This window comes from Protopterus annectens, chromosome 4.part0, assembly GCF_019279795.1.
Source record: "Protopterus annectens isolate FY-2018-M chromosome 4.part0, PAN1.0, whole genome shotgun sequence".
NCBI lineage: Eukaryota > Metazoa > Chordata > Ceratodontiformes > Protopteridae > Protopterus > Protopterus annectens.
Window position 1 is genome coordinate 9,831,712 of NC_056733.1, and position 23,646 is coordinate 9,855,357.

The 23,646-nt window shown below is 41.8% G+C and overlaps 1 protein-coding gene across 1 annotated transcript in view; it reads left to right on the forward strand.

The window, feature by feature from the left end:
- Positions 1-23,307, forward strand: part of LOC122799161 (E3 ubiquitin-protein ligase RNF135-like) — a 159,431-nt gene extending 136,124 nt beyond the window's left edge. Inside the window, exon 6 of the mRNA XM_044068047.1 lies at positions 22,667-23,307. Coding sequence (XP_043923982.1) covers positions 22,667-23,202 — 536 coding nt within the window. The 3' untranslated portion in view covers positions 23,203-23,307. The remainder of the gene's footprint in view (positions 1-22,666) is intronic.
- The last annotated feature ends 339 nt before the right edge of the window (positions 23,308-23,646 follow it).

Sequence of the window (23,646 nt, forward strand, 5' to 3'; positions counted from 1 at the left end):
ATTTGATGAGTGAAACCAGGCAGAATTGATATTTTGTAAATGTATGATACAATGAAACAGTAAATTAAAACATTCATAATATAGGACCAAAGTTGGCTGTTCCCAGAGATTAGACTGTGTAACCCTTTTGTTCTGCAATGTGAATGTCAAGTTTGTAATGTTCCAGCAATGGTTACTGTGTGCAAGAGGAATGTAGAACTGTGCCACCAGCTATCACTGGAAATTAAATAAAAGATCATCAGTGCAGGCATAGTATTCCCAAAATAACATCTGGCTTAACTATAGTGCACATTCAGTTAAAGTGCAAAACGAATGTGAAACAAAATCAGATCACTGTTTTTGGGGAACCTCTTCCTGTTATGCACTGACAAGCTCTTTTTCTGAAATCTTTTGGGGAAGCCATTGACTGTAGCTGTGACATTTTGCATTCCACTGTATAATCATGGAGAAGTATTCTACAGTATTTCAAAATAATTCTGTAAGGCAACATTTGACATTGCAGTAGTTTTCTGATTGCAGCTGCAACATTCTGTTTTGTACTTTAAGAGATGGAAGCCAGCATAGTTAACAAATAATGCTGTTCTGTTATAATAAACCCTGCTCTGAAATACCCACACTGCACTTTTTATTGAAGCTGTAACACTGGGTAGCAAAGGACTTGAGGAAATACTGCTTCAAAGGGGGGGGGGGTCTTAGGACTCTGGAATGTTTTGTTTGCAGCGATTTATAGTGCAAGTCTTTACAGAGGTTCAGAACTATGTGAGAGAGATAATAAACTCTGTTCTGAAATACTTAAAATGCTGTAGGACATATGGAGTATTTATAACTTAGAGTCCTAAGTTAATATTCTGTCACGGTATGAATATTAACTGGGAATGGTTTGGGCTTCACTGTGATGAAATGGATCATAAAGTAACTCTCTGAGAGGATTTATTGGGTCATTGTTAGAGAACAGCTCTCAGTAGAAAAGTCCATAAACAGCAAATTGCCACACGATTGTCTGTGCTAGTGCAAGTCCTTTTTAATATATTTATGTTAGATAATGCAGTGGGGCTGAAGAGCAAAATCAGATGGCATGCTGATAAAATGAAGATCAGTGCAGTAGTCATAGATGGGGGTACCCTGTAGAGAGAGAGAGAGAGAGAGAGAACTGACAGCGTGTGTTGTGGTCAGTAGTGATAGCTGGGTTTATATTAAATATGTGTGTGACTGTCCAATTGGAGAGGGAGTCCATGGAGTTTTTACACTGTTGGTGGGACACTGAAGAGCGAGGAGGAAGAGGATCTGGTAATATTCATCCAAGCTGAATTATGGTATGCTGCATGAATGAGACAGTGATGAACTCTGGGAATCTGCTGGAGTGTATAGTGTAGGGAGTGGAATCCCAGGATAGTGAGGTCATCCTCCTGTTGTACAGAAGGCCGAAAGGAGCATATCTGGAATAATGCATGTTATGGGGTTGATACTGACGAAGAGAAATTAGACTAGAATGCTGAAGGAAGAGCAGAGCAGTGGCGGCTGGTGACTTCAAATTAAGGAGGGCTGCAGGAGACAGCTGAATGGGTGGGGCCAACTAGAAAGGGGTGGAGCTATGCTGAAAACCACAACAACTGGAACTTTAATTAAATACGCTGCCCTGGGTGCCAAACAGTCATTACGAGAGTCCAATCAAGACAAAATGAAGTGTAGAAGAAAAAAATATTTCAGTGCATTGGCTACATGACAACTTACTTAATATCCAGATGGAAACAGGTTGTGAGGCATGAAAATATAAATTACTTTTTAAATACATTACTGGAATGCCAGTCAAAATCAAGTATAAAAAAACAAGCAGCACTCAACTCAAACCACTTCTCCTTGCACTGCAGTTCTAATTATAATTTATATTCAGCTTTATAAAATTACCAAGTAACATGCTGAAAGTAGCAATCTCTGTGATACCCCCACTTGTAAAAATGTTTCTTATCCAAAAAAAAGACCTGCTGTTTGACACAACTATCTACTTGTTTCATGGGGGAGACATGATCAAAGTAAAAAATGAATAGTAAACAAGAAACAAGCTCAAGATAAACTGCTTAAAGGATTACTGCACAAGTTATGGACCACACATGATAGATTGGCATTCTGTTTAGTTTACGGGTAAAGCCTGTAAAGATAACTGCAAGTCTCCAACAAATGTAATGAGCTTCTGAAAGTACTGTAATCCTGTCCTTTTATTACAAATACTGTCATATGCATTTCAATACCCAAGGCTTATACATTATCTAGTCATGTAAATATTCTCTGCATGGCAACAATGAAAAGGCTTTCAATGCTGGTAATTCTTTAACAGTAAGCTTATTAAAGCTTACTTGCATCTTACAATCTCTGACAAGCTTACCTGATGGTCATTAAATCATTGCTACTTAAACAGAGCAACAGGGCACTGTGACAGCATGCATTTCCTGAATAATAAGAAGCATAAATCAACAGTATAAAAATCTGACAGAAAACCAGAACATTCTGCAAAATCAAGGACAGATGAAAAGCCACGGTCATACTTGTGGTCTACCTTGGATGGGGGAATACTCTGCACACTTAGACTGCATAACTGCTCTTGCCTTCCTTGGACACATCCAGAGCCACTACAATGGGGAGTGGGGTGCAACAAGTATGTCACAATTTGAAATGTCTCTGGCTGACAGTGATGGCTCTGACACTCATACCTCTCAACTTCAGAGCAAGAAATCTGGACAAAGCCATACATAGAACTAGAAGTGGGACACAGGCCCAAAAATAAGGACAAATTTTAAATATTGCTCTTAGATAATAGAACAGTAGTAGGTCTTGCATTAGTACGAATTTTCTGAAGGGTATGAAATCTGAAACTCAAATGTCTGCCATTATTTTCTAACTTCAGTCTTTAATGACTTGCCACTAATTTGCCAGAAAACCACAATTTAATGAAAAGCAGACCAAAAATGTGATGTAAAAATATCAAGTTGCCACACAATACAGCTGGGAACCTGTCAAAAAAGGGACACCTTTTTAAAATCGAAACTGTTAACTTGAGCAGCTAACAAAATAAGAGAATCTACATGCATTTCTGAAATAAAAGCAATCTATAACTCTGATCATTACAGTTATATATAATTGTAAACATTCCATGTTTTCTTCCAAAATTGCCATTTTGAGGAGGGATTATTAGGGGAGAGCAACATTTTGAGACAAATTGGGGACAATTGAGAGGTTTGGATATTCCTAATTTTACAAAGCGATTTGCATGTACCTCTCAACCTCTTAATGCAGGAAATCTGGACAAGGCCAAATATATTGGGGGAACATACAAACACTACTAAAAATTGCTCTTGTATAAACTTAAGACAGTTGATAGAATAACAGGTCTTGCATTAGCATGCATTTTTCTGAAGGTTATGACGTCTGAAACTCAATGTCTGTCATTTAATGACTTAATTCCTAAATGATTTGCTAGAAAACCACAAATTTTATGAGGAACACACCAAAAATAAGAAGCAAATATCTATTCATTCTGCAAAAACATGGACAACTGAGAGATATAGTTCAACCGGGGCTGTCTGAGTTTGCTACCCACCCCCCCCCTCACAAAATCATGGTCGAATGGAGCCTCCCCCCTGCAGCCATTCCACCGTCCCATTCCTTGGTTATTTTGCCCCATTTACCATAAACACTGTAATGTGCATACTGCTTTACTTCTGCGATGATTTAGATTTCATTTGAAAGTTTTATTTTGCATTTTACAGCACAAACCATAATAGATATCTGTTAAACAAAGCAATGCAGTCTCACAATGAAAATAGACTTAGCATTAAAACTTCTCTGCTCTTGAAACTCACATGCATTGAAACCCACATTCAAAGAAAATACATTTTGCCAGTAGCAGATAAAGATTAACTCTGGGCTGTTTTCAAAATCATAGGCCCCTTGAACATGAAACATACACATGCTTTTTGATACACCTTCCTGACTGTATTACATTATATTCCTTGTACAATACAGTACAGTTGTTACAGGGCATTTTAAATTTATTGTTTTTAACATTTTTCCAGTAAACAATGAAACAAAATGCATGCACCAATGACAAAACTGTCCAATTCAGAACATTTCCATTATAAAACGCTACACAACCTTTTATAGTCCACCAGTATCAGTAAATATGCACAATCTCTGAAGTAGTAAAATCCACATTAAAGAAATCTGTAACTAATAAAGAGGTTGCTGCTAGCAAACAACTTTATATGTCATTGTTTCATCTACAAATAAAGTGCCTGTTGCTCTTGAAGAATACATTGCCTATGTTGCATGCATTAAAAAATGATAAGTTAGTAATAGGGAATGGATAGCAAACTGATAACAGGTTCATAGTTACTAGCTATCTTTGCCAAAAAGGACTGCAGCATCCACCCCCTTTACAATACAGTACAGTATCAGCAATGCATCTACCTACTGTGAGAGTAGAACCCACAGCCTTCTGCATCAAAAGCAAGTACACTACCTGCTGTGCTATTAACAATGCAAGCAGACTTAGCATAAGCAGCACTAAACTTCTGTTCCCCTGCAGCTCTCAGCTCCTTGTAAAATCTACTTGACACTCAGCTGTATCTCTGACAAGAAATCAGGAAAAAGCCAAAATGTATTGGGGGGGGGGGACAAAAGGCTAAAAACCAGGGACACATTTTAAACATTACTTGTATAAAGTTAGAAAGTTGCTGAATAAAATGCTGTGTTACCACCATACATTTCACTGCCACGTCTTGAACCCAGGGGACCCTGTGCAAAACAGTCAGAGAAACATACAACTATGCCAAATCAGCTGAAACAGAGGAAGACAAACTTAAATGGCTACTATTTAGTGAATTCAGTTCTCACCATAGCTGTCAACCTCTTAGCAAAAAACACCTGAAAAAAGCAAATAATGTTGGGAATACAGCTGCCAAACATATTCAGTGAATCAGTTCTCACCATAGCTCTCAACCTTAGCACAAAATACCTGGACGTGGTCAATAATGGGGGAATACAGTCCCAAAAATATGGGCAAATTTCAAATATCCTTGTTATAAACTTAGACAATTGCTAGAATAAAAGGTTTTGTTTTACCATGTACTTTCTGAAGAATATGAAGTCTGAAATTAAAATGCCTGTTATTTGTAAACATTTGTTAACTGGGTAACTAGTCTGACTTGGAACAAAACAAAGCCAATTTTCAGCAGAGCAGGCAGAAACACTCCAGACCCATCTTTGTAAGGGATGGGAGGACATGCAGACTCCACACAGAAGGCACCCCAGCCAAGAATCAAACCAGAGAACCTGTAGCTGTCAGGCAACAATGCTACCAGTGCACCACTGCACTACAAACCTTTGCAAGGAAAAATGAAGATACAGAAACCACAGATTTTATGAGGAACAGAACAAATATGAGGCAATTATTTTACAAATAGTGGTGGGTAGGGAATTCAGGTCCTTGCCACCTGCATCCAAAGTACAGGGTTCAAGCCTGAATATTTCTACCCACCACTATGTGTTACCAAGGGCATCACACTCACGCGCGCGCGCGCACACACACACACACACACACACACACACACACACACACACTCCATTACCTGTAAATGGGTCCGGAAACAGTAAACCTCCACACACAAGGTCCAACTCCATTGTCTCGAAGCAGCAAACCCACGCTCGACTTAACGCTTCCCTGCAACAGCTCAACTTACCTCACTCCTGATTGATCCTGCACACGAATCTCTGCTCACCTCTCTCCTGATTGGTACTGTCTGCGGATCAAGCAGTCCGGAGCACCTCTGTTCTGTGCGGTTGTCTACCACACAGATTCCTGGGCATCTGCAGGGCAGAAAATACCTTCTCTGCATCTGGACTGCTGACTCAGACAGTCAGAGTTTGCACGGATTCCTGGGCATCTGCGTGGCTGTCTGCGCATGCGCGGCAGTTCCGGTACTCGTTAAAAAAGAACATTTTTTTTTTAAGTTTATGTTTCATGTTTTTTATTTTTTTTATTTCTAGGTGGGAGAGCTGCAGTCCGATAGCACGAGCCGCCCCTGGAGCAGAGGTTAGTGTGTGAGGAGAGATTTATAAGTTGGACATGCATATTTTAAAAGATAGTTTAAACAAAGGTAATGATTTGAACACACCACAATGGGGTCAAGTGGTGACGAAGGAGGAGAAGGGTAAATGGATGATAGCAGAAGCAGGAGGTGAGCAATGAACTTGAGAAAAAAGAAGTTATGTCTTACCATAATGGCCCATCTGTGTTGTCGATCTTCATCTATTCTTGACTTGGGGGTTACGGTTCCAATCCTCTGAAGTGATCCGGCCAATATATAGCTTGCATCAGCCAAAAAAATCTCTCCAGCTGCAAGTCTACCCACAGTGCCCTCTCCACATTACCTCAGATCGAGTTTACAATCAGATAAAGAAGAGACTCTAATATATGTTAGAAATCTTGTCCAGGGCATCCCTAACAATAAGAACCCAGGACAAGATGTCACTCTACCAGAAGTCTAAAGGAGGGGGCAGGCAGGAGGGGTGCAAGAATAAATGAAGATCGACAACACAGATGGAACGTTATGGTAAGATAAAGCTCATTTATCTGATGTTGTCAGTCTTTATCTATTCTTGACTTGTGGGACAGAGTCCCCAGCTACGTTAGATCCTGGGTGGCCCTATGGAAGAATATTCCTGAGAACCATAGAACCAAAAGAGGCTCCTCCCCCTGGAGACCATATCCAGCTTGTAATGAGTAATAAAAGTATGTGACATAGCCCAAGCTGCAGCTGTACAAATTTCTGACATGGAAGTTTTAGAATGAAAAACGGCTGCAGTTGCCATAGATCTCATAGAATGTGCCTTCACTGGCATAGCGAGGCTTAGCTTTTGTTTCATGTAAATGAAAGATATGCAGTTCCTTAACCATCTTGACAGAGTAACCTTAGACACAGGTTTGCCTAAAGTTGCACTTACAAAGGATACAAATAACTGTTCTGATAGTCTAAATTGCTTAGTTCTATCCAGACAGAAACATAATTGCCTATGCACATCCAAAAGATCCAGGCAGTACTCACCTTTATTAGAAAAATTCGGAAAAAATAAAGGCAAGTCTATGGACTGGTTGATATTCGTCTCTGAAATCACTTGAAGAAAGGTCAGGTTTGTTCTGAATGATGCTCTTGTCTTTATGGAAAACTAAATAAGGTGCTTTAGAGCATAGAGCCTGTAATTCAGAGACTCACCTTGCCGATGTGATGGCTATGAGAAGTTATGCCTTCCAAGAAAGGAGTTTTAAATCACAGATAGCTGCAGGTTCAAACGGAGGTGAAGCAAGTGATTGTAATACTACAGTCAAGTCCCATGCCAGTAGTGACTCTTTAAAAGGAGGCTTCAAACAGAGGGGTGCCTTTAAGAAAAACCTTACAGAGCCTGTGAGAGATCAGAGGCTGTTCCCGATACCATTATGGAAATTTAAAATAGCTGCTAGGATAACCTTGATTGTAGAAGCAGAAGCCTCTTTACCAAAGATAGCAGCTAGAAACTCCAGAACTTTTTCTACTGGCACTGAAAAGGGATCTAGACCATTATCAGAAGCTCAAATAGATTATCTGTTCCATTTACTAAGGTAGAGACTCCTGGTGGATGGTTTATGGGATGCCAGCAAAATGTGTCACACGGGAGAAGGAATATTATTGTGCCTGCTGACTAACTGAATTGGAGAAACCAAGCAGTCAGCTTGAGATTCTAAAGGTTAGGGTGCAGTAGTCCCTGGGGATGGGACAAAAGGTCCAGAACTTTGAACAGAATCCATGGGTGGTAAAGTAGGTGAGGCCAGAGGAAGGAAAACCATATCTGTCTAGGCCGGTAAGGAGCAATGAGGATCACATTGCTTCTTAACCACGCTGCTTTCTTGAGAAAAAAAGGTATCAGAGGGAAGGCATAAAGGAGACCCAGGGATCGGTCGTGGAGAAGAGCATCTCTGGGGAATTCCCTCTGAGGGGGAATTAGGGCAAAGTAGCTTCTGCACTTATTTAGGCGTGAAGCAAATAGGTCACAGCAAGGCTGGCCCCAGTGATGAAAGATGATTTTTGCTACTCTGGAGTTCAGAGACCACTCATGAGGCATGATGATACATCTGCTCAGTTTGTCCACTGTCACGTTTGTACTCCCCTTAATGTGCATTGCTATCAGAAAATGGTTGCAGGTTATGGCCCATTGCCACACACAGAGGGCTTCTCAACACAGTGGATTGGACTTGGCTTCCCCCTGTTTGTTGATGTACCAGACTACCGACATGTGTGACTGAATAGCTATCGTCCCTTGAGGTAAGGCAGAGTGAAATGCTTGCAACACCAAAATCACTCTAAGCTCTAAGACATTGATATGCAGATTGGCCTCGGAGGGGGACCCAGTGCCTTGGACCATCTTCCCGAGATAATACCCCACCCTCACCCATCTGGGAAGCATCCCTGGTCAGTATAGCCTTGAGCTGTGGGGGAACAAAGTGACGACCCAGAAGAATCTCCTCTGTCTGCATCCAGTAGAATAGGTCATTTTTGCATCTGCTGGATATGAAAACTAAATGATTCATGGAGTGGGTTAGAACAGATCATTGGTTTGCAAGTAACCATTGAAGAAGCCTCATGTGAAATCTTGCCATTGGAACTAATGTAATAGCTTCTGCCATGGAGCCCAATGCCTGTAGAATCTGCTGAGCAGGTATTTTGTTTCAGGGAAGGAGAGGATGAACCTATGACTGTATTTTCTGCAGCCTGTGTAGGGGAAGCAATGCCACACAAGATGCAGTGCTGAGGCGAGCTCCAATGAATTCCTTGTCCTGAGAAGGGGTTAGTTGAGATTTCTCATGATTGACCGTAATACCAAATTGTTGGGATAATTCCAGAATGAAGTCCATAGTTTGTAGTAGTAGATGCCTGGTGGAAGCAGTGAGAAGTCAGTCGTCTAGGTAAGGAAACACTCGGAATTCATGCAGCCTCAAGTGTGCTGTGACTGTTGCCATGCATTTGGTGAACACCGTGGGGGCTGTGGTGAGGCCAAAGGGCAGTACTCTGAATTGGAAGTGACTAGCTGCTAGCCAGAAACGGAGAACCTTTCTGTTGTGTTTGTTCACCTTTATGTGGTAATATGCATCTTGAAAGTTGGTAGAGCACATCCTGTCATCTTCCTCTAAGAAGGGAAGAATTAACTGAACCATGACCATATGGAATTTTGACTGTAGGACAAATTTGTTCAGAATACTGAGATGTAAAATTGGTTTCCAGTCCCCTGTTTTCTTCGGCACTAAAAAGAATCTTGAGTAAAATCCGGATCCTAATCGGTCTAGTGGAACTTCTTGGATGACACTTTTTCATAGCAGCTTTTGTATTTCTATTGCTGCTTGATCTCTCTGACTGGGTGGAATGTCGGGCAGTCTTGCTGGGGTTCTCAGGTAAAGAATAAAGGGAATTAAATAACTTCTGGAAATGATCTTTGGCACTCCAGCATCGGTGGATGTTCTTCATCTCACATTGCTGCAGTCCTTACATATGGGTAGTCCGCTGTCCTCGGTCGGCCCGAATACCAAAGTATTAGGCTGACGTCGGTCAAGGCGCTTAAAACTGACATCAGGACGTCAGGGTACAAAAGCGCATGACCGACGTCATTTCCTCAGTCTTTTTTGCCGCATGGTCCGATGCAGAAGCAGCGTTGCAAGTGCCGTTCGGCGTTCTGAAATTTTTCGAATTTGGAGTTTCAGACCGAATCCAAGTTGGCTAAGTACCCCGTTGGGGAATACTTTTGTTTTTTCTTGCCTCAGTGTTTTACCGGATGTCAGAAAAAGTGAATAACTGTATTTCTTGTGGGAAACAGATACCGCATAGGGATTATCATTCTTTGTGTATTCCTTGTTTGGGGCCTGAGCACGACGTTGTTGGGTGTCACTTTTGTGCTAGGTTCAATAAACGCACTATTAAGCGAAGGTTGGATTGTGCTAGGCTGGTCTTTGGGAAGCGGTGCAATTATAATATGCCGTCGGATTCTCCGGCCGCTTCTCTTGAAGCGCAAAGACAAAGCAGTTAAACCCAGGCAAGATGAGTCGTCCGTTCCGGACGCCGGTTCTTTAGAGGCTTCAGTGGAACCGGTGGTTCCGGCGGAGACTTCTCTGGAGTCTCAGGGGGAGACTTTGATTTTGCAGGAGGTGGTCTCTCAGGAGGCAGGTCAGGCTGAAGGGGCTTCTCAAGTTACTGTACTCCCCTCCCTTCCTAGGGTGGTTAGGCCTTCTCCTTCTGTTTCCAAGGCTTCTCCCAGAGGCAGGCCAGTTTTAGCTTCTGTTGGTGTCACTCCTAGTTCAGCAGGGTCTGTGCATAAGAAGCACATGCTTAAAATGGCAGAAGATTTGATTACTCTGATTAGAGGTTCTTTGCCCCCTCCTGATAAGAGGCCTAGGGTGGAGCCAGAGTTGGGAAGTTTTGAGCAGGCTTCGATGTTTCAGAGTCTTCAGCTGAAGACTTGCAGGAGTACTCTCCTTATTCTGATTCTGATGCAGATGATTCCACTCCTTCTGCTTCTCCTCCAGAGGATTTTTCTTTTTCAGAGACACTTCATTCTATGAGGGAACATTTTAAGTGGGTAGGTCAGGACTTCTCTGATTCTCGGAAAAGGCTTAGGGAATTTTTGCTGTTACCCCAGCATAGGCCCTTGGCTATACCCCCTGTTCTGGATGTTGTGGAAGATGTGTTTGCAGAGGCTTCACTTAATCCTGATTCTCTGCCTCCTGCTCCTGTTAAACCGGATAGGTATTACAGGGTGCCTGAGGCTCATAAATATCTTTATAAGAGTCCTAGGGCAGACCCAGAAACTATTAGTCAGGGGCCTAAGGGTGTCAAGGCCTCTGTTGTAAAAAATCCGGTTCCTCTAGATAAAGGAGCCAGAGCTTTGGATAGATGGGGAAAGAAGGTCTATACATCTTCTACCTTAGCTATGAGGGCTTTGAATTGCCAGTTTCATATGTTGAAATATCAAAACTTTCTTCTTTCTCAGTTGAAGTCTAAGGTGGATGCTCTGGCGGAAGGCATTGAGTGTAAGGAATTACAAGATTTGGTGCATGTCTCTGAACAGGTGGGTAAGCATTCATTACAGTGTGGTTTTGATGCTGTGCAGGCCTCGTCTAGGGTGGCTGCCACTGGCTCAGTTCTTCGCAGGCACGCCTGGCTGAAGGATCAGAATTTATCTGACCATGTTAAGACAAGGATTTTGGATGCTCCTTTGCAGTCTGATGTGTTGTTTGGTTCACCTGTGGAGTCAGTCTTGAAGAAAATGGAAGACAAGGCTAAGTCTATGCAGGCTGTTAAAGATTTTTGCAAGTTCAGCCTCCAGTTTAGTAGGAATTGGCCTGCTAAGGGGTGGACGTATCCTTCTTATGATTCTCAGTCTAGGGGTAGATCTAGGCGTGGTAGGGGCAGAGCTCAGAGTTCTTTCAGACCTAGAACAGGGAGTTCACCTGCACAATCTTCGGTGAGGGCAGGGGCCAGTCCTTTCGTAAACAGGCCCAATGACCTACTTTTCAGCTGCCAGATCCTTCTTGCCTGGCAGCACCTTTGGGAGGAAGGTTAGCACTCTTCAAGGAAAATTGGATGTTGATTACCCAAGACAAATGGGTATTGGATATCATACATCAGGGTTACAAGTTTTATTTCCATACCTTGCCTCCTTTCAAAGGCATGCCGGACGTTCCTCCTCAGCAAAGACTAGAGGCTCACAAACAAATTTCTCTACTACTTCAAATAGGGGCCATACAACCGGTCCCTCTGCCAGAAGTGGGCCTAGGATTTTATTCTCGCCTGTTTCTAGTACCAAAGAAAGGAAACACGTGGAGACCAATTTTGGATTTATCTATCCTCAACACATATCTGGACATTCCCAAGTTCAAAATGTTGACGTTACAACAGCTTTTACCTCTGCTGGGCAAAGATCACTGGATGGTGACTCTGGATCTCAAGGAAGCTTACCTTCATGTTCCTATCAGGCCCAGTTGCAGGAAGTATCTGCGTTTTGGGCTGGGACTTCACATTATCAGTTCTCTGCATTGCCCTTTGGCTTATCTACTGCGCCCAGAGTGTTCACGAAGGTTCTGGCTCCAGTGGTAGCTTTCTTCCGGCTAAGAGGAATACAAATCTATCCTTATTTGGACGATTGCCTGATTCTGGCCCAAGAAAAGGACGAGCTTCTTCATCATTTACAGTATGTGATGGCAGTGTTAAGATGCCTGGGGTATTCTGTGAACGAAATAAAGTCCAGTCTAGTACCCTCTCAGGACATGTGCTTTCTGGGTGTGAGACTGAATACAGCATCCCAGATGGCCTTTTGACCCCGGACAAACAAAAGAATCTTTCTCTTTACTTCCACCAATTGTCTCGTCAGTCCAGGCTGACTGCAAGGACAGTCCTTCAAGCCTTGGGGTTCATGGCATCTTGTATTCTGGTACTTCCCAATGCCAAACTGCATATGAGGAAGCTACAGTGGTATCTCAAGAATGTATGGACACAGCACTGCCAAGATTTGGACACTGTCATTCAGATAATACCTTGCATTCAAAAGGAATTTTTGTGGTGGGCTCAGGAATGTCACCTAAACAAGGGACTCTCTGTGACCCGGCCAGAGGCGAGTCAGATTTTAACGACAGATGCCTCAGACAAAGCTTGGGAGCTCATCTAAATGGAAAATGGGTACAAGACACGTGGCCTGCCAGACTTCAACATCTACATATCAACTTGAAGGAGATGTTAGCAGTCCAATTTGCATTGATAGCTTTCAAGGATTTACTTCTTCCAGGGCAGGTGTTGATTCAAACAGACAACACAACTGTCATGTGGTACATCAACAAGCAAGGGGGAACGCATTATTATCCTCTATGCAGACAAGCAATGATTTTGTGGGAGACTGCTCTCAGTTTACAGCTAAATCTTCAGGCAAGGTTTCTGCCAGGAGCACAGAACTCCTTAGCAGATGTGTTGAGCAGACAAATTATGGATCCCCACGAGTGGAAATTGCATCCTCATGTATTTCAGAGATTGACAGTGTTATGGGGAACTCCAGACATAGATCTGTTCGCTTCTCCACTAAATTACCAGCTGCCAAAGTTTTGCACAAAAAGGTTTCATTCCACAGCTTGGAAAGTGGATGCTCTCTCTTTCAATTGGAGCAATCTTCACGTGTATGCCTTTCCACCTCTGCCTCTCCTCCCAAAGGTACTGCTGAAGGTCAGACAGGACAAGCCAAACATGATTTTAATAGCTCCAGATTGGCCTCGACAGCACTGGTACCCATTACTGAGAAGTCTGGTACAGGAGCCTCCATGGCCTTTGCCTTCGATTCCTCACCTGCTCTCAGGAGAACAGTCATTTACTCAATGTCAAACTTCATTCTCTACATCTGACAGCCTGGCATATTCTGTTCTAAACCCTGGAGGGTCTCAGCTTCCACAGCAAGTTTTGAATGTTATTTTGGAGGCCAGAAGGCCTAGTACAAGGAAAGTTTACGCAGATAAATGGAGGAGATTTTTATTTTGGAGTACAGCAAAGGACTTTGATGTTTCTAAACCTAATTTAAGTGTTGCGCTTCAATACCTTACTGAGTTATTGGACAAAGGTTTGTCCTCCTCTATAAAGGTTCATGCTGCAGCAATTTTTGCTCACTATGACTGTGACCCACCATTATTTTCTCAGCCTTTGTTTAAGCAATTCCTTAGAGGGGCAAAGAATATAAGACCCCCACGTAGAGCTCCTACTCCTGCTTGGGATCTCAATTTTGTGTTGGAGAAACTCACTCTACAACCTTTTGAGCCTGCAGCATCGGCAGAGTTGAAATATTTATCATGGAAGACTACTTTTTTGTTGGCCATTACCTCTGCGAGAAGGGTTTCTGAATTACAGGCCCTTATGGCAGTTGAGCCTTTCTTAATTTTCCACAAGGATAGGGTGTCTTTGCGTACTAACCCTTCTTTTATGCCTAAAGTGGTTTCTAGTGTGGCTTTAAACCAAACTATTCATTTGCCTACTTTTTATGCAAACCCCCAAAATAAAGGGAAAGGATTTTGCACACTTTGGATATACACAGACAGTTGCGATATTATTTGAGCAGAACTAAAGGGTTCAGGCAGTCTCAGCAGTTGTTTGTTTCTTTTGCTTTGGGTTCTCAGGGCAAACCTGTTTCAAAACAAACTATTTTTAAGTGGATTGGTTTTTGTATTGCTTTCTGTTATTCCCATCATGGTAAGGAGATTCCAGCTGGGATTAGGCCTCATTCCACTAGGGCTACTGCCACTTCTACAGCTTTTTAAGGGGTGGCTACTAAAGATATTTTGGAAGCAGCTACTTGGAGTTCAGTGCATACTTTCTCTAAGCATTACCACCTTCCACTTTACTCTAAATCTAGGGCTGGATTTGCCACTGCAATTTTACAGGGCATTTTGGCAGCTCCTAATGCTTTATAGTTTTGCCATCCTCCCTTACCTCTGCTTTGGGATTCTACCCATATGTAAGGACTGCAGCAATGTGAGATGAAGAACATAGTACAGTTTTGTACCTACCATAAATGTAGATGTTCAAGATCCACATTGCTGCAGTCCAATACCCTCCCTCCTTCCCTCTGTTGTTGAAGGTGGTGGTGTGGTGTGTGTTGTACAAATTGTAAATATGGTTAGTGCACGGGTGGTTGGTTAGTTTTTGCTGGTTTTTTGGCTTTGGCCTTTCTTGTTAGGGCCTTCTGACATCTGGGGCAAGAAAAGACTGAGGAAATGACATCGGTCATGCGCTTTTGTACCCTGACGTCCTGATGTCAGTTTTAAGCGCCTTGACCGACGTCAGCCTAATACTTTGGTATTCAGGCCGACCGAGGACAGCGGACTACCCATATGTAAGGACTGCAGCAATGTGGATCTTCGAACATCTACATTTATGGTAGGTACAAAACTGTACTTTATGTGTTGCCAGGCATTCGGGTGCAAGGAAAATCCCCCCCCCCCCCAACTGTCCACAGAGGTAAGCAATCGGGCCCACTTTCAGGAGCGCTGGTAGGGTTGACCAGAGAAGGACTCCCTGGAACCCTGATTATGCAGACCACCCCTGCCTCTAGGATGGGGTCTTCCATTATAACTCCCCCCTCTGCCCCAAGGGGAATCTGAACCACATGTGTCCTGGAAAGGCTTATGGGAGTTCTTGAACCACATTTTACTACTCCTTTGATCCCTGGAGTAGGATTGTTGAGGAGTGGAAAAACACACGCCTACAACAGACAAAGTCTTTCCATCTTTTTCACACCTGGATAGAGTTTCCTTTACCTTGGGTCTAAACAAAGAGGATCCATCAAAGGGAGCATTGATGTAGGAAGATTTGAATGGCTCCACAAACTCACACAGGCACATCCAAGCATGTCGTCTTATAGCAACACTTGAGCCTGCTGACCTGATCGCCCTTCCAGCTGCATGTGCTATGAGCCTCATGGGCAAATTCAAAATAGACTTCAGGGTAGCTAACTGGGAGGCCAATTTTTCTTGGACCCCCTCAGCGACTGCTCCCACTAGGGTATCTGAAAGCCCCTTTACCAGATCCCTTTGAAGTCTAGTAATGTGTGCCAAGAAGTTTAAGGGCCTGATGGAGAAAGTCGATGACGCATAGACCCACTTCCTGAATCTGATCATCACCCTAGACTCTTGGTTATGGGGGTGTACAGTAGAACTTTCCTCAGCCAGTTCTTTCTTGGTGACGGCCACTACCACCATAGCATCTACTACGAAGCCTTTCGCCCAGTATGAATGGTCTTCATGAGCTGAAAAAATGTCAGGTTCTACAGTCACGAGCCTTTCATGCCCACTGAGCATTTAGCTTAATTAGGTCGTGAGTGGGCGGGGTTACCCAGGAGGTAGACGGGTGAGCACCAAAGGCATGCAAGTACACAGATTCCTCAGAAGAAGAGTCTTTGTACTTCCAATCATCCCTCTGTTTTAGGGTCTCTAGAATTTCTCAGAAGGAGACGTCTTGTGGTGACCATGGGGAACCCTCCCCCTCATTAAAATCCGTGTCCTCTGATGGATTCTTCAGTAGAATCAGTGTGTTTCCTCTTGCACAATCTCTTCCAAGGAGGCTCCTCAGTGGGAACATCTGAGGAACACTCAGAAGATGTTACTTCTTTAGCAGGCAAATCTTGCGACTTTGGGCTTGCTGTCCAGGGGTCAAGGTTGGCAGCAAAATTGAAAAACCTGGGTCACAGGGGAAGACCCGGGTAAGCCAGGAGCCACATGAGACAAAGCAGAGGCCAGCGCTCTTTCCTTGGCCTGAAAGGCAGGCATTCTTTAGGAGGGATGGGAAACCAGAACCGAGACAGACGAACTCAGAACTGGGGTCACACCCCACCCTGAAAGACCGACCTGACAGACCAGAACCAAGGATAGGTCCTCACCCGGCGCAGCCCAAAGAGGTATGGCCAGCTCCCTTGGACAGGACAGCGGAGACATGGTCCTGGGAACCCGACGGTGTCAAAGGCACAGAGGGTGCCAGAGCCAGACTTGGTGTTGAAGACAACAAAGGTTGTCTGGTCCGAAACTACTGGAGACTGAGAAGTTCAAGTCGAGAGCTCTAAAGTCTGCACCGAGGTCAGAGGAGGAGAATAAGTAGGGGTCAAAGGTGAGTAACCCCCTGCACTGGAAGGGAGAGGGGGTTGAGAAGATGAGGGAAGACCACTGGTTGTCAGGATCTGATCCACCAAGCTAACAATCGACTTTAGAGAGACTTCAAATGGAGCGAGTGGACAACCCAGAAGAAGAGTCGGGTCTCTCTATAAAAGGACTAGGAAGCTGTCCAAGGAATGGGTCCAAGAAGGGAAAATAAATAGTCCTGGATTGGGTAGTTATATCTGACTTCAGCACCGTCTGCTGTACTGTGATGGAAATCAGCAACAGCATGGCTGTAGTGGCAGTGGGCACCAGTGTCAGAGTCATAGTTGCAATAGGAGTAGTAGTAATCCTAGATTGAATGGGCGTCATGGTCAGTGTCGAAGGCACCAGTAAGGTTTTTGGTACTAAAGATTCGGACCATTCTGAAAGTTTCAGAACACTGGGTTTTGGCTCCATAGAGTAACCTGCAGAGGCATGTTTGTGTTTCTTGGCAATCAATGCTGATGGAGAGGTCAGTACCGAACAGGAACATTTTGATCCAGAGGCTGGAGGAGACTGATCAGCTTTGGACAAGGCTTCCTCGAAAGGGGCTTTAAGAAGCCCTTTGAGAATTATTTTATTTTTCCTCTCTGCCAGAGTTCTGTTACTGAAACCCTGGCAGATGGAACAGTCTACACTCAAATGGGGCACACCCAAACAGTAAACACATTTTTCATGATTATCAGAGTTCGGCATTTTTCTGCACCACTAGTAAAGCCTTTAGGGAAAAAAATCTACCAACAATGGTAGACAGATTACCAACAGTAGAAGAGAAAGTGAGAGAGAGGGGAAAGGAAAAACTACCAACGATGGTAGAAGGGAAGAATTAGCAATGATAAGGGAAACAACACACTCTCAAAGGGTAGACCAAAGATTTTTCTTTTTAAAGGAAAGTAAAGATTTCAGAATCTGTTATAGAGAGACTTAAATATAAAAATTTTACTTAGCTGTGAGAGAGGAGTTGGCTGACGCATCATCATAAAAGTGGCAAACGAGATCTGGGGTAATGTGGAGAGGGGCATTGTGGTAGACTTGCAGCTGGAGAGATTTTTTGGCTGACGCAAGCTGTATATTGGCTGGATCGGTTCCAGGGATTGGGACCATAACCACAAGTCAAGAATAGATGAAGATTGACAACATCAGATATACTGTTTCTTAGAGGAGTCTTGGGACTCTGGAATGTTTTGTTTGCAACAATTTATAGTGTAAGTTTTTACAGGGGTTTAGAGCTGTGTAATACAGAGCAAAAATATTTTATTTATTTATTTATTTTATTTTTACATTTGTTAACCGGGTTAGTCCAACTGGGCCCAGAGACATTTTTCAGTGGAGATCCGAGGAGGAAAGTTCCAGGAAAGTAATTAAAAAAATAAATAAAAATTGAAGTTGTAAGAAACTTACAAGTACAAAAACAGAGAAACAGAAGTATACAACATGAATAATTTACAAGGCAAAAGTACAGTATTTTGAGAATGCAGTAGCAATATGTTTGAGAAATTTGGTTAGCATTAGGTTATATACAAGGAATATAGCAATGCCTAAAATAAAAAAAATATGCAATTTACAAATTGAGTAACATCATGACATAGAACAACAAAGATGTGTTTAATAGCATGTGTACTAACTGCAGAGAGAGTAGTATGTGTAGACAGTTTAGATAGCAGATACTAGGCAGATATGTGTTTAGATAGCAGATACTAGGCAGATATGTTGATTGAGAGGAGAAAAAAATACATTAGGTTATTTCCTGACAAGTACAGATCCATGCATGTTGGAAATGAAATTTTAGTTGCTTTTTAAATTCGCCACTTTTGGTTGTGAGGTGAAGGGACAGTGGAAGTTTGTTCCATGAGTATGCAATTGAATGACTGTATTTTTCCAATGTTTTTGTTTGGTTTGGTCACCTGATGTAGGTTTTGTTGTGGGCTTCTTAGGTCACGATTGGGTGTGTAGGGTGTAATTATGGATGTAAGGGCAGCACAGGAGTTGAATCTATTTAGGATGCCATGAGCAATTTGTAGTTCTGAAATTTGAGGCATGTGGGGGAGCTTTTCAGGGATATACAGTGATGGGATTTGTAGCTATTACTGGCTGCAAATCTGGCTATCTTGTTATAGGTGATTTCTAGTTTGTTTAAGAGATTATTTTGAAGGTTAATAAGTTTGGGGACAGCATACAGCAGGGATGGTAGAATAAATGTTTGAGCTAGTATAGGTCTAGATTTGTTAGGTATTTATTTCTTTGTTGCAGTATCGTTTTTGCTTGGACTTTTTGATACAGTTTAAGATATGAAAGTTGAATTTTAATTGGCCATCTGTAGTAACGCCAAGCGATTTGGTTTTTGAGTTGGTAGTGATAATTGTATTATCTAAGGATGAGATGGTGAATTTTTCTTTAGCTGGATTGAGGTTTTTTGGTAGGAAAAGGAGAAGCTTGGTCTTTCTGGGGTTGAGAAGCAGGTTGTTTTCAGTTAGCTATTCTAAGTGCAGAGATTGTTGAGTGACAGTGTGGAGATTTTGTATATTGTCGGAGGTGTTAATAATTGTGGAATCATCTGCGTACTGTATTAAGGTAGAGTGGGGCAGGAGACATGGAGGTTATTTGCAAATATATTAAAAAGTAGGGGGCCCTGAAGAACCCCGGTCTTAAGACAGATAGGGGAGAAGGATGTTTGTCACCTGATGGACTGATATCTGTTTGAGAGGTAGCTGTTAAACCAGGAGGTAGTGGAGGTAGAGAGTTGTAGGTTGGAAAGCTTATTTACGAGGCTGGGATGGGAAACCGCATCAAATGCTTTGGATAGGTCAAGGAATAGAGCTGATATGAATTTATTATTATCTCTGGCTTGGGCAGTGTTGTGTATAAGATAGGAGGACAGTGGTAGTACTGTGCGAGGGTCGGAAACCGTGCTGTTTGGTGTAATTAGGTTTGCCTTTAAGAGGTGGTGTAGTATTTGTCTATGTATACATTTTTCCAGTGTCTTGGATAAGGGGGATAATATGGTAGTAGGCCTGTAGTTTGAGGGTTCTGTAGAATTTCTTACCTTGTGGAGAGAATATTATGAAGAATTTTTTTCCAGATATCTGGTACTATATTTTCTTAGATTAATCTATTGATAAGTATAGATGCAGGGCATGATATGGATCTGGATGCATGTTTGAGAAATAATAGAGGGAGTTTGTCGGCTAATGGGGAACAGGGTTTGAGTTTAAGAAAGTGATCTGATGAATGAAGTTGGTACGGGTGCTAGGGAGAATGAGGGAAGAAATGAGGTGGGAGATGGAGTCTTAATTTTGAAAGTTTCTAGTTTAGTAAGCTTTTCTATTGTTTTGATGAAAAAGCTAATAGAGTTGCACGTTCACTACACGTTTTGTTAGAGAAGGGGTTTGGTGAAGAGGGGTTCCCTGGAGATAATTTGTTTATTGAGTGACAGAATTTCTTTGGGTTGGAATGTGGGTTGCTCAGAGATTTTTGGTAGAATTTTTTTTTTGTCCAATAGGATCTGCTTTTTTGTTTGGTTGCAAAGCTGTTTATATAAGTTCAGGTGGAAAGTTGAGTTATTTTATTTACATGTTCACCAGGCACTGTCTTTGTTGTTCATAAGTGATCGAGTTGCCTGGTTTAGCCATGTGCATTACATTTCAGCCTAATTTTTTTCTACTAGGTGTTTAGGGTTTCTAGGAATATAATTTTGAAGCTTTGGACAGCCTCATCAAGGGGTAATGTATTGTATGCAAGAATACCCAGTTTACAGTGGACTGTAATTTGTTTAGGGTGACAGGGTTGTAGTTTTTAAGCTTACCGAGACTCTCTGTAGTGGTTACTTTTGTTAAGATTGGGAGAATGTCTTACTACTGAGGTAGGGAGGTGGTCACTAAGGGAGTTAAGAGGGTGAAAGGGTTATGATAGCACTAGGGCTTGGATACTAATATCTAGTCGATGACCGAGCTGTTCTGGGAATTTTTTTGCTGGTGTGTGGACGAGGTGATCAGCTGGGTAAAGCCATAAAGGAGTAGCTAGGGGTGGCAGTATTAACAAGGTTCCAGTCAATATTTATATCCCCAAAGTAGGGTGGACAGTAGGGGACAGACATCTAGAGAGATGCAAACTGCAATGCTTACGCAGATGTGATAGGTCATGCCTGTTTATTCTTTTCAACCTTATTTTTTCTGTAGCTTTCAACCTTTTACAGCAAGACTCAGAGGCAAAGCAGTGTAAGGAGTACACAAGGTGTGAATAGTTTTTACAAAGCAAACTTTCGTACAACTCTCTCCAGCATTTGTTTAGGGGCAAAATCCCTACACAGACTACCTATAATCACCTCTATGGTCATTGCATGTTGGATTAAAGAGAATTTAATCACACAGTGCAATCTCAGTTTTTAAGCTACTGTATTTTTTATATACTTGTCTGTCAGACAGCTGTCTCTTGCAACTGTCAATTGGACTAATGCCGTAACTCCTCAGACAGTAGCCTGATATCTGCTGCACTCTCTAAACACAGGTGCTATGCATTTAAACAATAGTTAGGGTAAGAAGTACACTAACAGCATTTTAAGGCTAAAATGCCTGTAGCTGCAGTGTATGACATTGTTTATAATCCTCGTCATTTTGTAGTAAAATCACAGATGTAATAATGAACAAGAAAATTCTGAATCAAATTCAAGAATAGTTGAGAAGTTGTCTATTCTTTTATTTTAATGCAGTGGTGCAGCGGTAGCATTGTCGCCTCACAGCAAGAGGTTCTTCGGTTCGATTCTCGGCTGGGGTGCCTTCTGTGAGGAGTCTGCATGTCATCCCTGCGTTTGTGTGGATTTCCTTCGGGTGCTCCGGTTTTCTCCCACATTGGAAAGACATGAATCTGGAGTGTTTCTCCCCGGGCCTCCGCTGAAAACTGGCTTTATTCCAAGTCGGACTTTCCCAGTTAACAAATCTTAAATAAATAAATAAATACTGGATTTATAAATGGGCGAATGACTAGTCCATTGCAGACCTGTTTGAGCCATAACCTGACCATTTAGGCAAGGGTAAGTATAATTTGAATACTTATTTATAAATTAGGCTCAGAGGTCAAACAATCTGATTGGCTAAATGGGTATATTAAATATATTCAGTGCACATCTAAATACAAGTCCTACAACAAAATTACTATATGATTAAAAACACAATACCATCTTGTAAGTACAGTAACACATGTTGGGTTGTGCTCTGATCAACTATCTGTGTACACCAAAGCTTCTAATTTGCTCACTTGACAGGTTCATGCCTCACAAAATTGTAGATGCGCTGTAATAGCTTCTCAGTACGTGCCTCAGGGTATGTATATGTGTGTGTGTGTGTGTGTGTGTATATATACACATACAGATATATATATATATATATATATATATATATATATAGACATTTTGGAGTAGCTAGTCAAACCTGTACATTTTAGGTATGAAAGCGTATGCCCAGATTAAAACCAAGTAGACATGGAGGAAATATGCATCCCCCTCTACACACAGTAAACAGAGGGTAGAGTTCATACCTGGATCTTAGAGCTGTGAGGAAGAAAGCTTAGCCACTTAGTCAACATGCCACCCCACCCCCAATTTACTTTCCTTACCATTTCTAGGTAAGTAAAAATCTGTTACTATGACACTCATTCTTGCCTCCACCCCACATCCCCCCTCTCCTTCCAACTTCCAGGCCTCATTTTAAAACTGTGACATTGACACAAAACCCTTCTGTCTTTTCCTTGTACTAACAAACTGATGCAAGCAATTTATGATGACCTAAGAACATGTAATATTAAACCAAATAGTTAAGCTCATTCCAGTAATCTTTATACAGTGTAGATGGTGTTTATAATGTTTTTTTGTTTGTCTGTTTCTCTTTGTGAGTTCATGATATTAAGATTCACAGTTATAATGTGTATTACATATTTTTTCTCCAGTTGCTACCAAACTAACATTTGATCGAATGACTAACTACAAACGTCTTCAAATCTCAAAAGATGGAAGAGTAGCTACAGTGTCTGGAAAAGACGTTCAGTGTTTTCCAAGTCCAAAAAGATTTAAAGTCAATCAAGTGTTTTGTGAACAGGGTTTCAGCTCTGAATGCCATTTCTGGAAAGTAATTGCAAAACACAGTGGAGGATGGGCCTTTGGTATTTCTTATGATGACCTTGGGCGAAGGGAATTTCTAGGAAGAAACAGCAAATCTTGGTGTTTGGAGTGGAGTGAAAGACACTTATCTGTTTGGCATGAAAATCAAAGGAAAATCCTAAAAGACTACACAGAGCCCACTGTTGTAGGTGTCCTTCTGGACTGTAATGCTGGCCTTCTAAAATTTTATTGTGTGAATAAAACTGAATTCCAGCTATTACATACATATGACAATGAATTTACAAGGCCCGTGTACCCAGCTTTCTGGCTATATGGTTTAATGAAAGGAAGCTATTTAGAATTAATTGACATGGAAAAGGATTAAATCATATTGATTGATATGTTAACACTTCACAACACACTGTATATTATAGGTTGTAGATCAGTACTACAGATTCCTACTGTAAAGTGGAATTCATTTTCTAATGTACTTTTGCATTTTCATTTTAACTTAAAATTTAATTTCACCAGGGTATGCTTGCATCTGTATATATTGTAGAGTTAACTTAGAAGGATGTTAAAGACCCTATTGTACTTATTAAAGACTGCAGTAAAAATGCTGTTCTCAGATAAAACAATGTATTAAGTCTAAATATAGCATCTTAGACGTTCTATGTCAAAACTATATTACTGATTTCTACCATCCATCATGCCTTTTATATATGAAACATTTCTTTTCCTTACAGGTAAAGCTACAAAGTATGTTTCTTCTCTAAAGACCAATTTGTTAGATCTTTCTTTTTCTTTTTTTTTTTTTGCAAAGGAAGTA